General features: G+C 39.7%; 1 protein-coding gene across 1 annotated transcript; it reads right to left on the bottom strand.

The window, feature by feature from the left end:
- Positions 1–2,176: 2,176 nt before the first annotated feature.
- Positions 2,177–16,864, bottom strand: LOC103467298 (DEF6 guanine nucleotide exchange factor). Its single transcript, XM_008413547.2, has 12 exons — positions 16,717–16,864; positions 15,946–16,238; positions 11,416–11,556; positions 11,139–11,324; positions 10,255–10,482; positions 10,028–10,174; positions 7,220–7,328; positions 6,842–7,140; positions 6,582–6,748; positions 6,152–6,350; positions 4,579–4,669; positions 2,177–3,037 (listed from the first exon to the last, which is right to left on the bottom strand). Exons 2-12 carry the CDS (start codon positions 16,039–16,041, stop codon positions 2,841–2,843), a joined length of 1,860 nt encoding a protein of 619 aa, XP_008411769.1. The 5' UTR covers positions 16,042–16,238; positions 16,717–16,864; the 3' UTR covers positions 2,177–2,840.
- Between the last annotated feature and the right edge of the window lie 141 nt (positions 16,865–17,005).

The following is a 17,005-nucleotide window of genomic DNA, read 5'->3' as shown; positions in this document are numbered from 1 at the left end:
ACAGCAAAGCACTATGCAAAAGTCAGTCCCTTTCTCAAAAGCCTCAGTTCATCTCTGAGACATAAATATCTGTGTCAATGAAGATGCCAGTGCATCAGTATGACACGTCCACGTGTCTTTGTGTTTGACAGTCAAATTGCTTAGTCATGTTGGACGCTCTGTTGTAAACGATATCTAAAGTTTCGATTACGAGTATTGTAAATTGTAATTGCTGGACACCAGATAAGATTCACGTCTACAGTTTGAGAGACCATGTCATTGTAACATATTAAAATACAGCACTGCAAAGCACAAAGAAGAAGGGAGGGTGTAGTTATCAACCTGTTAGCTGAGCTAGCTTAGCTAGACTAATAGCCTCTATTTTACCTGCTTTTATCAGTGAAGGGAGATATTTAGAGATATTTAGCAAGATTCTTTTATATCTTGCTAAACATGTAGCATTCTTGTCTTAGAGAGACAAGTTAAATATAATTTGTCTCTGTCCCTTCACTTAACAATGAGTCAATGTACTCAATGGCATGCTGGTTAGCATCACTATAGGGACTCGTTTTCTGTCTCTCTTGCTCTTTTCACCAACAACGAAAGTGAAATATTAATGACAGAAATTCAAACAATCATAAAAATAGGAATAAAAACATCCTCCTCTCTAGCCTGGATGTTTGGAAATACCGAATATTCTTCCTTAGCTTGGATGTAAGTCATTGACTCTGTTAAAATAGTCCAGTTTAAATCTTTCATTTAGTCTGAATTATAAATGACCAATTTTTAAATAAAATTCTTCCACAATTATTCATGTTTTTCTGAAATAAGCAAATCATTTTCATCTTATCTAATCACAAGCTAGTAAAATCATTTAAAAGTAGAAACTTTTCAGAAGCAACTCATGACAGTCAGACTACAGGGACTTGCTGAAGCTTGTTTAGAGGAACCGACAGCCGTGGGTCTTCTTTGGACTGATCCTTAAAGCCTGGCACACCTTTTGCTTGGAAATGTGTCTTATTTATACAACCATTTTCAGATATCTTCTGTCACTCTCTCCTGGGTTCAAGTCAGGGCATGCTTTGGGTTAGGTGTGAACTGGTGGGAATAATTATGCATCGAAGACATCTTGAAATATTTGCAACACAAGCAGTCTTTTTTACTTAATTGATTGTATTAATCAAGACAAATTGTGTTAAAAATCGCTCCATACGTGTTTGCACTGGCCATGTTGTATTCACAGTAAATTTTATCCTACATAACAAAGCCTTTAAGAAAAAGTCAAGAGATGTAAAACGTTTTTGTTTTTTGTTTTTTGCAGCATGAGCCATCTTGCATGACAAGCTTAACTCTTGAGTTTATGCACTACTGGAAAACTTACATCAAATAGCTCAAATGATCAACCAGCACTGGTTTGGTTTTATTATCCGAGCCTGAAGCCCTCACATTGCAAGATTTAAAAATATCCTTGGCAGATTTCTGATTAATCAAGCAAGGCAGCAATGTTATTTTTTTTTCTTCCAGAAACCAAGTTCTGGAAGAATTAATATAATAGTTTAATTAAAAATGCACTTTTACACTTAATCTTGTAGATTTAATTATGCTGTAATAAACATGAAGAGAGATATGAATATTTAGATTTATTTATTTTTTTGTTAGAGCCATTAGTCGCTGATTGTTATCTTTTTATAATCCAAAAAGTTTCCATCATGACTAAGAACACAAGTTCTGATGTAAAAGAAGAGGTAACTGTAATGCCTCCAATTTGCTATGAAGCACTTATTTTTGTAACGGCAAATCCAAATAATTAATAAAATTTCCTTAAAACCCCTATTTAAAGGTAATTCTGGTTAAATCATAAATGCGTGTTCTGTAGTTAGAGCATTTAGTCAGGCGATGTCCCCGTTCGCTCAGGATAAATGAGCAAAGGGTACCAAATTAGTCGGCGGTGACACATTGCAAACTGACAAATGATGTAAGCCCAAATTCAAAGTGAAGCAGGGCTTGCAGCTCACACAAAGCCGAGTGGGCGTAAACCGTCGAATCTGAAACCTGCCTGGCATTTTACTTCTTCGCTTGTACAAGAAAAAAAAAGTCATTGCATCTAATCTTTTGTAAATGCATCACTGGAGGTACTTTATGTGTGTGATGATCAGCAAATTCATTGTTGCACGTAAACAGGCTCATGAAAGAGACATTTTTTTAAAAGTAGTTAAGACATTGATTCACTGCTTTTTATTTACACTCATAAGGGTTAGGTGACATTAGAAACAGGAAGTTGTCTCCCCTCCCCTCTCTTTCTAACTCTCTCTCTCTATTTCCTGTTTGTCAGGAGTGAAATGATGCTATTAACTAATACTTAAACAGATCTGTACATCACAAATTCACATTCCAAAAAAAAAAAAAAAAAAAAAACAAATCAGAAAATTACATATGTAAAAATGACACAGGGATAGCTTTCTTCATTTACGCAAAGGATTAACTTCCTTTATGTCGTGTCTGTAATCATCATTGCTAAAACATCAGCCTGGACCTTTCTTCTTTTTTTATATTTTGTTTTTGCTTTTGTTTTTTTTTTTACTTAGAGGCCCTTTTACTTGCTCCGAGGTATCGTCTCTGTTCACATCAGGCCTCACATAAGAAGTGGTAGGAGTATTAGTTGAGCAATGTTCTGTGAAATGTCTCAAACGGTTACTGTTTTGGATTTGAGGTCAGTAAATTCATCTTGCAACAAAAACAGTAGTAAAGAAAATTCAGTTTTAAGTGCAGAAGTCCTGCAGCCTTTCACACTTGTCTCACTGAGCTTCCTGTTAGAAAACACCGCCGGGGGTAAAAAGAGCAGCCTCTGATGATTCATGCTATTAGGGGATGTCCATGTCTCCATTGGAGGCGTGCGAGTGCCGCTTCTCCAAGTCGCACCCGGTCCTGTTGTCCACGTTCTCTTTGCTCTCCTCGCTCTGATCCTCCGATCCAGATTTCCTTCGGAGACGCAACCCGGGGTCCCGCTGTGTCGGGATCTGGAAGGACTGGAAAGAGCTGCCCAGAGACGGTCTTTTCTCTGTAAAGAAAAACAAAAAGAATATGGAAATCAGAGGGAAAAACTGAGTTTTTGTGAAGCCTACGGAGGACATAGTAAACTGTTTGGGCGGAAGAAGTGGCAAAGAGGAAATTAATATGTTAGACAGCAAAAAAAAAAACCCAAAAAAACACTATGGAGGAAGTATATTTAAAACTGAGTTGAGTCACACCTACTTTGTAGACTTCTATGTAAAAGTAAAGTAGAATTTGTGTAACTTGCTTCCAAGGAGTTTCCTTAAAAAGACGTTCAGCCATTTAAAAGGTCTTTCAAAGATTTCTTTCATCCTAATTTTCTGTCATGTTTTCTGGACCTTATTGTGCTGCTCTGCTCTTAAAACGAGAGAAAGTGCACAAAAAAAAGGAGACGAAAGAAGAAGTCTCGTAATTTCGAGCAGATGATAAATATCTGACTGTCATGTCATGAAGCAACAGGAAAAATCCAGCTCCAGCCTGATGCTGGGCCTGAAAATGCACGAGCTGTTAGCTGATCCTCGACTTTTCGTTTTAGCTCTTTTGAGGAAAAACCTTGCGGAAGCAAAAAAAATTGTAATTTCTGGAAATTTTACAATGGATTCAGCGAAATAAATGGGAACAAGTTGTGTCCGTGAAATGGGCTGCTACTTACAAAGAGCCTTAAGATTCAATTTGAAAATGGCTCTTTGCAAACTTGTCTGTTATGTGTTGATACAAACACTGTTTCATTCTTTGAGCTTGGCAGCCTTTTCATGCCTCAGTGAGTCATAGGTCAGCGTAAAGTGGCTTAAACAAAATGACATTCCAGTCAAAATGGCCACATGCTGGAGTGAAAACGAGTGAAAAAGCATCCCAAGTCCAAAGAAAAGATTTGATAAATCTTCAATAGTCGGGAGAAATATTTATCTAGAGCACTTTACCTGGTACTTATGTTGTCTCTTTTAGAGAAAAAAAAATATCTTGCTGAGTAACTTTAGTAAGAAAAGCTTCACTTTTTTTTTGTTTTTATATCTGACACTGTTGGTTGCATTGCAGGATACTCCCTGCTGCAACTGCAGATAAAAAGGCTGCAGGTCAATTCGCTCCTTCGCCAGCGAACATCACCATTTCAGACCCAACTCACCTCTTCCTCCTCCCATGTTGGATCTGACAGCAACTACGTTTTATTTGAACCCACGTACTTAAACCACATCCGCTCATTTTGTTGAATCAGTATTTTCACCATGACATCTGTTTACTATTTTTATAAAGCCTTATATTAAATAGTCATTGATTGTGGTTCTGATTTCTGCTAATAAGAGAGTATTACTCCTCTAAACTAATATAACCCCAAGCGACACACTGCTTGTAGATTTACAGAAAAATAAAGCCACATTTCCTTACACAAGACTGACATGGGTTTTAGAAAACCATGACAGCAAACTATGAACACCAAAGAGGCAATTTAACCAGAACTCCTCTAAGACATAGCATGAAGTGAACCAGATCAGCTCAAAAGGGACATTTAATTCAGCCTCCAACGCTCCCTAGACTAAGATCCAATCTCACCGCCTGGTCCAATCGGCCGCATCAGTCTGTTCATCTGGACGTTCCAGTGTTTGACGTTGGTGCTCGCCTGGCGAAGTTTCCTCTGAGCAGCCTGTTGCGGGAAGAGAGAAACCCTCTAAATCATCTTTGAACCAAGAGGAGCACAAAATATCATCTCAGCTCACTTTACAAGACCAGCAGATGAAAGACATTGAGAACAACTGCATCAAAATCATATTTTGGTATCATTTCACGCAGTACAAAAAATATTAAAACCATCAAACTGACTTTATTATATTATGTCATTATGATTCTGCTGTTCGACAGAGAAGCTCACAACCCACATCCTGAGGAGGCATCAATCTTTCTTCTTAACAGGAAGAAACCAGTATGACCATCCACCAGTCACAGCCAGCTACACACTAATCTGATTGATATTCTGATTAATTCACAACCATGAAATTCAGAGTAACTTTCCCTCCCGCCGTTGCCTCCTGCACGCTGACGATCAGGGGGCTATTTGCAACGTTAACGACTCCGTCCACTGTCGCCACATCCTGCTTTAGTGGGACAGACTGCTGCAAAGTCACTGACTCATTGGCTGGATCTCTTTAGATAGACAAAATAATTTTTTACCAATTGGCATAATGAACTGAATTGATTTAATTGTGTAATAAGGATAAAACTGGAATATAGGTAAATCTGAATCTGTATATATGGACTGATTTAACTACATATTTCTAACTGCATTTGATTGTCTTGGTAAGTGCTTTGAGATGCCTGTTTTTGTTTATTTTTGTTGAAAGATTTTACAAAAACATTAAAAAAAAAGACATAATTAAACTTCTAATTCTGAAGGTTACAATTTTGTGATAGTAGTCCTGGTTGTTCAGACCTAAATAAACGTTTCTTTGTTTAGTTTTCACTGCGAACATTTGCATAGAGATGCACAGATTAGGCCTTTCCTCGCTGGATTATGTTTTTTCAAGGACAAGAAGGAAACATGTTTTGCAGGTTCTTTGACAAGGGTTGAAGTTTTAATCCAACAGAAGATACAAAAATAGACCCACTTATGTAGTAAAGTATCAAAGGAAACGCTTATCTGATTGTTTTTAAACTTCAATCCAATTACTTGGATGGATGAACACTGATTAGATAAAAGGAAGAAAAGAGATTTCCAGATCGAGGGAAAAAGTCTGATTAAATGGCACATCTCTAATTTTATAGGAGGCCCCATCTAACTCAAAAAAGAAAGTTAGTTTCTGTTTTTTTCAAGAATCCCTTTTCCCGTCAGCATTTTCTGCTCCGTTATTGACCAAGACATGATTCGAGTCAATCTTGTTCATTGTGGCAACTAGCGCTGCTTTTTGGCCTTTCTGTCAGTCCCTGACTGGAATGACACAGCTGCCCTTTATTATTACAAATATCAAACATGTATAATTCCAGCTAATAAAAGAAATGAATCACACTCTGTTAAAGGAATATTTTTTGCTGTCTTTTGTTGGAGTTCAGCTCTGCGTTCTGACACATTTTACTCTGAGAAGTGAAGGACTTATATGGGCTGTGTGTGTGTGTTGTGTTTTTTTCCACTCACCACTACATCCTGGTCAACCCTGTGTCTGTTGGCTCGGACCTCCTCCAGCTGCCTCTGTGCCTCATCCAGGGCCCGAGACTTGACTTCCATTTCCTGCTTTAGCTCCTGTTTTTCCCTCTGGGTCTTCACGATGTACTCCTCCTGCTCCTCCTGCAGGGCCATTAGCGCCTTCATTTTCTCCTCCTCCTCAGCCAGTAACCTGAAGACGAAAGACAAGATAAACGTGCAAGGTGAACTGTGTGATCGGGGGCTTTCAGCTGAATTAGCACTGAGTACAGACAAACAGCTGCCAACTTCCTCTGCCACGCAGGCCGACTTCCTCAGGAACATAACCCCGCATGAACCCCAGAGCTTGAAATCTACTGTCTCCACACAAAAGAGTCTCTTCGGCCCACAGCTGCATGCATGAATGTGTTTTTGTAACATCTACCTCGCCTGAGCGTAACGGGAGCCCTCCTCATCCAGCCTGGCTTTAATCTCCTGCTGCAGCGCCTCCTCCAGACGCTTCTGCATCTCCTCCAGCTCCTGGATCCTCTTCCTCTGCCGCTCTGCTTCCTCCTCCTTCAGAGCCATCTCGGCCTGCATGCTAACTCTGGCCTGTAGAGCGGCGGAAAAGAAGGAAAAAAAAGTTACCAGAGTTCCTCCATTGTGCTCTTTAAATACTCTCCTCTGTTCTCCTGCCCCGCTCACCTCCTCCGCCTCGCGGAGCTGAATCTCCAGAGTGCGCTGGAGCTGCTCGTGCTGCTGGCGTCTCCTCTGCTCGTCCTGGTCCATCAGGACCTGCGCCTGCTTCTGCGCCTCCTTCAGGAGATCCAGCTCCGCCAGCTTACGCTCCCTTTCCTCCTGCAAGGCCCGCAGCCTCTGCAGCTCCTCCTCTTTGGCTTGCCGTCGTTTCTCCCGCTGCTCTCGCTGCTCTCGCCTCTTCAGCTTCAGGTCTTTATGCAGAGATGTTTTGCCCTCCACGTGCAGCCTGATGGCCGTTTGAATGGCTGTGAAGGCGAAGAGGATGAAGGTTAAGGTCTTCATATTTTGCTGTGCGACTCAAAGAACAGAAGCGTCCTCTCTGACCTGCCGTCCACTCCTGTCTTTGTTTGGTGTCCGAAGCACTCATTTCGTAGGTTTTGGACAAGGTCTTCAAGCAAAACATGCACCTCTTCCCATCTCGGTCAGGCAGCACCTGGTCAAACACATAAATGTAGAGAATTTAAATAATACATGTTGGTGTTGTAGTGTTCCAGTCGCCATTATCGATGGTCTCAGTCTCGTCTCGGATGCATTTAGACCCCGTCTTGTCCTGGTCTCGAACTTTGAGGATTTTATTTCGAGTTCAGCCAAGCGAATATTGGTAAGTTGCGAGAATAAATGCATTTGTTGACGTCCTTGCTTTTATTGGACGTCTCGGTTCGAATCCAAGCAATCACGTGACTCATGGCTAAATATGCATTTTTGTTATGGTTGTCAACCATCCCCAACCTCTTTAACTCAAACTCCAAGAAAATGAGAAGTAGTTCTTTAACAAGACGGCTCCAAAATCTTCAGCAATATAATTTGACTACTAATTGGCTACTGTAGAGAGTATATCTGTAAACCAACATGCAGAAAGAAGAAAGCAAAAAGCGACTTGTACATTTGACCTCCACTTAGAAACTAAGCACAAAGAAATGTAAACTGTATGTAAGTGAGGTTGGCAAAGCTAGCTAGCTAATGTTAGCAATCTGTCTCTCTTCCAAGATTCTTTACTCCACGTTTCTTGTATCACTCTGTTCTTCGTCTGGACGTAGATAGTTTTGACTTTATTTACTGGATTAACTGGAGGTTTCTTACTGCTAAAAGGGAGTTGTTCCTTTCCGCTGTCGCCACATGCTTGCTCAGGATGCCGCAGGCCACAATCTCCATGCAGCCAGCTTAGATTGATACTTTCATAACTAGGTGGCGCTACAGACTGCATTTTATTAGAACTACAATCATTCATGTAATTTAGTTTGAATCTCTTTATATGACTGGACTGTCGTCTTGAATTAATATGATGAAAAATTTCTGCATAGAAATTGGACTCGTTAGTCTTATGGACACCTTAAGATTAAATTGTATTTTTATTTACATTAATTAAGCATAAAAAAGTTTTTTATAAAAGTTTATATTATAATGTTGCATGATTTTACACTCACCAAAACAGGTTACGGTACTTTGTGCCTGATACAGCCAGATAACTGGCCATAAACTTGAATCAAACGTGGCAGAAATTATGCATTTCTGCTGATTTCTCGCTCAGACTACATATTTCGTAGTCTGTCTTCGACTGAAGGACAAGTATTATCATTGATCTGATACTTTTCAGTCTCTCTGTATTATCACTGGAAGGACTCTCCAAGACTGAAAACGTTTATTTGTAATTTGAACCTCCTTTATTCTGAAAGATTGTAGTTAAAATATATAACAAAAAAATGTGAGTTTTGTGGTTTTTGTCATTAGAAGTCCTTTGTTTGCTTTCTAAGAAGTGGTCACTTTCAGGTTTGTGGTACCCAGTATAACAGGAACGTTAGCAGGAAAAGTCCAGCCAACCGGCCAAAAAGGTTATTTAAAAGCAAAGCGTTATTGCTTGACTCAAGTAAATCACAAAGAAAACAGCTGTAGATTGTTACGGGATTTTTGCTTTGTTTATGTCCGATCAGTTAAATCTGAAGTTAGGTGAACATAGAAAGCAGCGTTGCTAAATTCTTAAGCAGAAGACAACAGGATTTCTTCTCTTGTTTCTTGAGGATGTGCGGCTTCTCTCGCTTCTTTCATTTTATCTGTCAAGGTGGCCTCAGATTTCATCTCTGTAACATCTAACCTCATCTTCCCAGGCGGTTTGTTCACTGCTTCTGACATGTGACCAAAACAACTCTCACTGCATCATTAGGAAAATGTATGGATGATCAACACAGCCAGTGTACTAACGCGTCCCGATTCTAACTTTTATTGGTCACATTAGTGAGATTGTTCCGAGTACAACTTATAAACTTCCCACTTCCAGTCATGATCTGAACTGAAGAAGCATTTTGGATGATGGGCGAAGCGTTTTCTCGTAACTGACGGCTGATGACGCTACACTAGGCCGTAGATTGTAGAGAGAATATCAGCAGCATTAATTTAAAATGTTGGTACACGACTGGAAAGTTTGAAAGAGAATTATCACCTGGGATTTTTTTTTAGTCAAGCCGCTATGATTACGCAGCTTTAAAATACCATTGTGGGTTTGGAAGGACGTTTGTCTGACACTATCTGATCTGAACTGTCACCGTACACTGAGGTATAACTGTGTCTTTATCCAAAATATAATGCATTTAACTACTGCAAAATTGTATTGCTTCAAGAATCAGACAAAACACAATTGCATACATATTGAATATAAGCTGCTCTGAGAGCCTTTGTCTGCTTCGTTTTGCTCTTGTTTCTGAGAACTCAGCTGAGTAACCTGAAGATATTTGAACCCATCGAGTGCCATCAAGTATGAGCAGTAAAGGGAAATGATGTGAACAAGTTAAACAAGTTACAGTTTGCTCATTTTACAGAAACTTGCAGCAGCACCGCTCCAAGGTGAAGAGACGCCAGGAGACAAATAGTCTAAAAGGATTCACTTCTTTTTAGAAACCACTTTCAAGAAATATCCCATCTAACGTTTTATTTCCGTCAGGGAGCATTTGAGTGATTTTATTTAGCTGCTGCTTTGTTTCAAAATCCACATTTAAAAGAAAAGCACAGCATATAAAAGCAGTTAGATACGTAACTATTCTACTGTCCTCTCTGGAGAACTTTCTGCATTTTAGGGAAGTCCCCACCTTTAGCTTTCCTTTTTTCAGAGAAACAGGAAAATCAGCCATGTTCTCCGCTTACCTCCACGCAGCAGTTCCCGTCCAGGACTATATTGCCTTGGCAGTCCTTGCGGTCCTCTCCAGTGTAGTAGGACAGGTTGCTGGGCCTCAAAGTGAACCAGCGTTCCTTCCAGTTTCTCCTTAGCTGGCCTTTCTTCCACAGATAACCCTGAATCCAAATCAACGCACACTTGTAACTTCACGGACGCAAAGCCTGGCACAAAAGGAAGCACTTTTCTGTCCGCCTACCTCTTTGAGGACATCGCCGACTATCTCCCTGTACACCTCCTCTATCGCCATGCTGGTGATGCTCTTGTCGATGGCTCGGGTTATTTTCCCAGAGTTCATCATCTGGAGAAAGACCCAGACGGTGATGCCATTCTGATGCCCCGAGTCCTGAGAGAAGAAGTCATCGAGCTCAACGCAGTTGAACTCGATGCTCATCGCCATGCATATCTTCTTCAGGAGGTACTCCACCTGAACAAAGAGGGAGAAGATCTGTTTGAGCCGCTGGCGTTTGCAACAAGAAACGTTTTCTTTAAAAGGAGTCTCTGTGTATGGAACTTTGATTAAAGTAATATCTTGTTGAACATTTGGGATTTAAGCTTGTTCTTGCCGAAGTTTTACGTTTTTCTTATCAAAACCAAATATAAAAAAAAATAAATCACTTCTTTGCCAGTATTATTACTAACATGGCAGTGAAATGTTTCCTGACTTGCTAACTGTATCGTGCATGCAACTTCAACACGCTATTTTTTTTTTTCTTTTGCCAAACCTATATAGTAACACAGTCAGTCTCACTGTAGCATTATTTTTGGTACAGTGGTGCCAGAGTGAAAAACATACCAAAATAAAGCTGAATGATGTTTTCTCACACCCTGAGTTAAAGCAAACACTCTGACTCTGAAATTTGGGGCTTTCTCTTGGCAGCGGGTGAAAAAAAAATGCATGACAGGAAACCAAAACGGGTGTTTACGAGTGAGAATCAAGCCCACATTGCGGCACAAAAAGTGCACTGTGTCCCATGGTGGAAAGCAGCAGAGTTTCACCCGCTTCCAACTCAGTGGCTTTCTGAAGATCCAGCTTCATAATTAGGTGTGCAGTAGATTTATCCACCTTCTGGTTGAACCCACCTCATCTGGAACCATAACCAACGGGTATTTGTCTTCGGAGAGAAAGTTAAAAAGACACCACAGTCGAAAAGCGTCCCGGTCTGGCAGAACTGAGATGCTGCTTCTGTCTGGCTGGTAGTTCTTCTTCGCCGTAAGAGTCCAGCAAAGCTCGTCTACGTTTTCCTTATTAAAGGAGCCTTCCACAACCTGAAGCAGCAGCAGACAGATGTAGCGATTAAAAATGTTCTAAAGCTCCTTGGAACACCAGGAGAAATAAAGCTGTGCTGCGTGCGTTCACCTTATCGAGGATGTATTTGTTGAGATATGGCATGTAACCCTGACTGGAAACGGGGCCGTCGTCGTCATCCCTGAAGTGCTCCTCCAAAGCCACGGGGTCATGCGGGATGCTCAGGACTGTGCAAAGGTTGTGAGACAGAACCTGAAAAATCAAAGAGAAAAAAAAAACCTTCACAAAACAGAAGAGAAGATTTATTTCTATCGAACTGATGAAATGGTTTAATCTCATTAATTTCTGTAAACACGGCGTTTAAAAAAAACAAACACAAAATGCAGGGTTAAAACACTTCAAACAAAGATAAGATTTATCCAGATCTTTAGAGACAAAAAGAGACAAGTTCACAAGATGCTGTAACGATTAACGAAAATACATGAATAAACACAGCATGAAAGACTTTTAGAAAATTTGAACCATCCATTTTGAGAAATGCTAGTCCAATACTAAGGACAACATCTTCTTCTAAGAGTAAACTTGTTTTTTTAAACTTCAGCTGCATCCTGGCCTTCAAAATCACTGGCTGAAGCAGAAAAATGTTAACATTTTCCGCAAACTGTTGTAGTAGAAACGTCATGAGTGGCTCATGCTGTTTCCTAATCTAAGTACTTTTGAGCAGCTTGGTGCCAAATTCTCTTTTTCAGTGCCTATTTTTAGACAGGTTCTGATACTGAGATCCCATGCCTGCTGGCGTAACTTTCAGACATTTAATATCTTTTCAACTTAAAAAAAAACACTATAATTGCGACATTATGCATGGTAAGTATGATTTCAGCACGTTGTTTAACGAGCATCACACCTGCTAAAAGTTTTCAAAACTGTTTTTCTGCTCAGATTCTGAGACGAACGCATTGCTACTTTGAACTTCATCCACAGATCACTGGATAAATCTGAGATAAAGCACATTTTGCTATTTTTATTTTGTTGTAGGAAGTCTTTTCCCTTTAATCGATTTCTGCATCCTTTCACTAGATGCGATTTTGTTCATGTTTCAGATTGATAACCAGGGCAGGAAAGCTTTAAGACGACGTTACAGATGTTTGTCTTTTTTGCACTCATTATCAGTTTGCAAAGCAGTAAAACATAAAAATCTGCAAGAAGCTGCAAGAAATCAAGAAAATAGTGCATAGAAAGACATTAAGTTTGGCTTTTACTCTTGCTTGCCTTTCCAGAGATAGTGCAGCAAAAAGAATAAAACACAATGAGTAGAAATAGATCAATTTACCATGTTTGTTCAACATGAGCTACATTGTGTTTCTCAAAGCAGTTAGTTAAATAAGACAAATGTGAGATTTTATGCTCGGGTAAGTAAGTTCAAGCATCTGTGAACTTTGGTGGCATGTGTGTCTCAGCTGTGTGGTTGATTGTCCGGATAACACACTTTTGGTTTTTCTAAAGATGCTTTTTTCCCCTTTATGTCCTGAAAAAAGTCTAATATCCTCGAGATATATTCGGATTAATTATGTTTGTTTTGTGCATTACAGGCTATTTAACATGAAGATGCAGCACTGTAAGAGATGTAACTTATATTTAACCCTCTGATAGCCTGTAAAAGATTACAAAAGTAAAACATGCATTTATACAATGTTTAGAAAAACTGCTGTTATGTAAGAGGATATGCAGGAAGCTACCAACACGGTCAGTACTTCTGTACTGCTGAGATATAGTTTAGTTTTAACCCTTTGAAATCTGTGGGGTTTTATTTTGAAGGTTATGCTCTTTCTTAAAAGACCTGAGCGGCCATGTTGATAGTTTTCTGCTTCAGATTTTTGATAATTTCTTCTTCTTTAGGTGTGTGAAGTGAAAAAAAAAAAAACGTCAACAAAGACAGATCAGACAGAGTCCTGGGTTTGAATGATTGCTGCAGAAAGGAGAGCAGCATATCAGATCACCGCCTATGCATTGCTCTGAACAATTCAGGTTTCACGCAACCTTTTATGAGTCTTTAAACACGCCCACAAAGTCACACAATTCTCAATAAACATCAGCGTAAAATACTCTGAAAACTCACAACCAAAGAGTTTAAAAATCTATTCTGTCTGATCTCACAAAATAAACAGAACAAAACAAACATCGTCTAATTAATTAAGCTGCAGTTAAACGGTGAGTGTTGTACTATTCGTTCTGGCTACTTAGTTTGCACAGAGAAACATACAACATTTCCACCACAGCAAAGCAGAGCAAAACAAATGGGGAAAAAAATGTGTTGCTGGTTCTTTGCCAGAGGTGGTAGTTTTTGAATCCAATATCCAGTAACCCACATCTACTTGACCTTGAACAAATTACATGTTGTTGCGCATTTGTAGACAGCAGCAGTTCTTATTTTGACGGAGTTAATGTATCGAGAGAATTTAGATGATCTGTCAATGCTTAACGCTCCTGCTAATATTGTTCAAGTTTTCTTGCAAATCTATTTCTAAATTATATACTTTTACTAACTAAAATGTTTCCTCAATTGGGACGTAAAATGGTTTCCCAGAAATCATAAAATGCACAAAATGAGGTTGGCTTCTGAGTTAGCATTGATTTCACTTCTTTTTTTTTTGTTTGTTTTTTTTTCATTGAGAGCAACATAATTTGGTTAAAATCCAGAACTAAGAACCAAGTTCAATGCAAAAGTAAAAAAGAAATAATTTTTACTTTTGCATTTATCCATCGGCTCTGTCAGTAAATAATAATAAAAAAAACAGTCAATCAATAAATTTGACTAAAAGCTAACTTGTCAAATGGCAAATCAAAGATAAAGGATGCCATCTGGAAATAGATCAACATGGACAGAAACTTTAATTTGTATACAAGTTTCAAGAAAATGTTAGAATCCTGTATGTGTTTATATTAATCTGGCTTAAGGCTTTAGCAAATTTTCAGATGATACTTCTTCATGTTTTGGACAAAATCTTATTCAACACCCGCAGAAGTAAAATTTGGCATAAACCTCACTAATGGCTCTTCACGCTAAACAGTGTTTGCTCTTTTATGCCTGTAAGAGGGCCAAGAAAAGGGCAGTTTTGTTTATGATAACACATTCGAAAAGTTCATGAACTGACAGTGGTCTATTCTTATGTGTTCTTTTAATATGTCCGTTAAAAACACCCTCACATCCAATGTAGTTAATAGTTTTGTCACAGCTAATAACACACAACTTCTCATGTTGCACCATGTGTGCGACACTCGATGCATGCACTTCCCTTGGCGGTACAGTATTGGTGCTTTTTCTGAGCAGTGTTTCCTGTAGCAGCGTGCAGAAAAGGGATGAACCGAGTCTGAAAATGAGATCATGGCTCTAATTTTGTTGTCTAACCATATGATGTTAACATGTTCATAGGTGCTAATTGTTTGCAGTCTGGACCGGTATGGCCTCATGAAATGTGAAATTAACAAGATAAAAACGACAGATTATTGGCAGATGTTGCACCAAAATGAAGAGTAAAGGGGGGAAAGATATCTAATTTGATCTGTTTATATTGGGTTAATGTGGTAGAGTTACCACTATTACGCTTCTAGCCAAGCACAACTTTTTCCCCTTTATTTTATTTCTGTCGCTGAGGGAGTGCAACATCTTGAGACATCTGCTGCACGATATCAGGCACCTAGTTTCTGCGTGCTGAGCCATAACCACATCCTGTCTCCAGTCTCCAGTTCTCTACAACGTCTGTTAACTTTTTGAGGCCACAGCATGCAAAGTGCTCGCCTCCACACAGAACATGGTGCCTGTACATGAGCTGCATGATGCCGACGATGGAGGGGTGGAGGTGGGATAAGCCAAGTCATAAGGCTGACTCGCTGTAAGCCAGGAGCTCTGGACGACGTAGCAGAAACATGGTGGTGGCTGGAAAACAGAGCCTGAGCCACACTGAGAAAAAGTGACATAACAATGAGAGCAACAAAAAAGAAAAGAGAGAGAGAGAGAGAAAGAAGCACAGTGGCTTTATTGAAGCCCTACAGCGAGACGCAACAATCGCCAGCATGTTTCCACTTTGTCCTTGCCCTCACATGCAACAATGTCCTGTTTGACGTACATGCTGGGAACATACTCTATTCAACGAGGCTGCTCTCCAGTGCCAGAGGTCCCTTTGCACTACAAGATGGCACACTGAGGCCCAAGCGTTGATGATGACGGATCCCATTCACATGCAGACAGAGCAAACTCGTGCTGCCTGCCTGCCTGCCACACAGAGGTGCATATTGTGCTTTCTTTTCAGCACTGTAAGCATTTCACTGGAAATATAAGGAACAAAATTGTTCCTCGTTGCCGCAGTTTAAAGTAAAGCTGCTTTGCACAGGAAATGTGATGGAAATCAGACAGTTCGCTCTCATTTCCTGAAGTACACAGCTGAACACACTCTATAGGTAAACAGCAATTATTTGTTAAATTTACTTGTGTACCTGACAAACTTTTATCTGTTGAAAGTGGACCCTTGTAGGAAATGAAGCAACATCACAACGTCTGTCAATCTTCACCTCAGACACAAAAAGATAATTTTGTTTCCCCGTCCCCGAACCCCCCATCTTCAAGTTAGAGGACTTTCCACTCACCTTCAGCTGAGACTTGGACACCTTCCCACTCTTCTCTAGATCCAGGGCAGTAAAACCGTACCATATGGACTTGAGCAGCTCAGAGCGCAGGTCCATTTCTGCAGCGCCGTTATTTTCTGATTTCCTCCTCTACGTGTCTGTCTTCTTCTTCCCTCTGCTGTTGACACGGGGCCCCTGGGTGACAGGCAGACACGCACTCTGTTGCTGCTGCTGCTGCTGTGTGGCTTTGCAAGCCTGCGGGCAGCGACACCTGCTGGGCATCCACAAGAGGGACAGGGAGGGTTCTGTCTTGACTTGAGAGAGACAAAAAAACAGGTTTTAAATAGAGACAATGTGATTTAAAACTAATTCTAGACACTGATAATTTTATTTGTCAAAGGAAAAATGTTAACAAATAATAATTTACCAAATCCCAATCAAAGCTGATGGAGGTATAGCTGTAAAATTAAAACATGTCGTTTGTGTCTGTCTGTTCCTTATTGTCGTGCCCGCTGCATGTATCTAGTTTGATTGGAGTTTTTGGGATTCATATTTCATTATGCTATATGCTATATATGCTATATATATATATCACGAAATTTTACATTTCAGATATGATTTTTATGTCATGATTTTTTGTTTTGTCTAATGTTCGCTGTTTTAGCATTCATCTTCATTCACTTTCCCATTAGCCCTATCTCAGGTAAAACAGAGGAAAAAGTATCCCCGCAACATGATGCTGCCACCACTGTGTATTATTGTGTGAAGGGGAAACTGTATTTGGAATCTCACCTGATCATTGTCCTTTTCGCCGCATGTTTGCTGTGTCCCCAAACCCATGTTTCATGGCAGATTGTGAACAGGACTTCTCATGGCTTTCTTCTTGAACTGTACCTTTAATGTTGTCATTATAACCTCTTGGTCGTTTTTCTTTTTTCTTTCTTTCTTTCTTTCTTTCTTTCTTTCTTTCTTTCTTTCTTTCTTTCTTTCTTCTTCTTCTTCTTCTTCTTCTTCTTCTTCTTCTTCTTCTTCTTCTTCTTCTTCTTCTTCTTCTTCTTCTTCTTCTTCTTCTTCTTCTTCT

This window comes from Poecilia reticulata, linkage group LG7 (genome assembly GCF_000633615.1).
Source record: "Poecilia reticulata strain Guanapo linkage group LG7, Guppy_female_1.0+MT, whole genome shotgun sequence".
In the NCBI taxonomy this organism is placed as follows: Eukaryota; Metazoa; Chordata; class Actinopteri; order Cyprinodontiformes; family Poeciliidae; genus Poecilia; species Poecilia reticulata.
The sequence above is the reverse complement of the archived record's forward strand: the minus strand, read 5'-3'. Positions and strand labels throughout refer to the sequence as shown.

What these genes read in the sequence shown, in the direction of transcription:
- LOC103467298 (XM_008413547.2), bottom strand. Translation starts at nt 16,041, where the DNA reads ATGGACCTGCGCTCTGAGCTGCTCAAGTCCATATGGTACGGTTTTACT. An exon ending in TCGGCGATGTCCTCAAAGAG is followed by an intron (nt 10,175 to 10,254) that starts GTAGGCGGACAG and finishes ATTTGGATTCAG; the next exon opens with GGTTATCTGTGGAAGAAAGG. An exon ending in TCCCGTTACGCTCAGGCGAG is followed by an intron (nt 6,351 to 6,581) that starts GTAGATGTTACA and finishes TTTCGTCTTCAG; the next exon opens with GTTACTGGCTGAGGAGGAGG.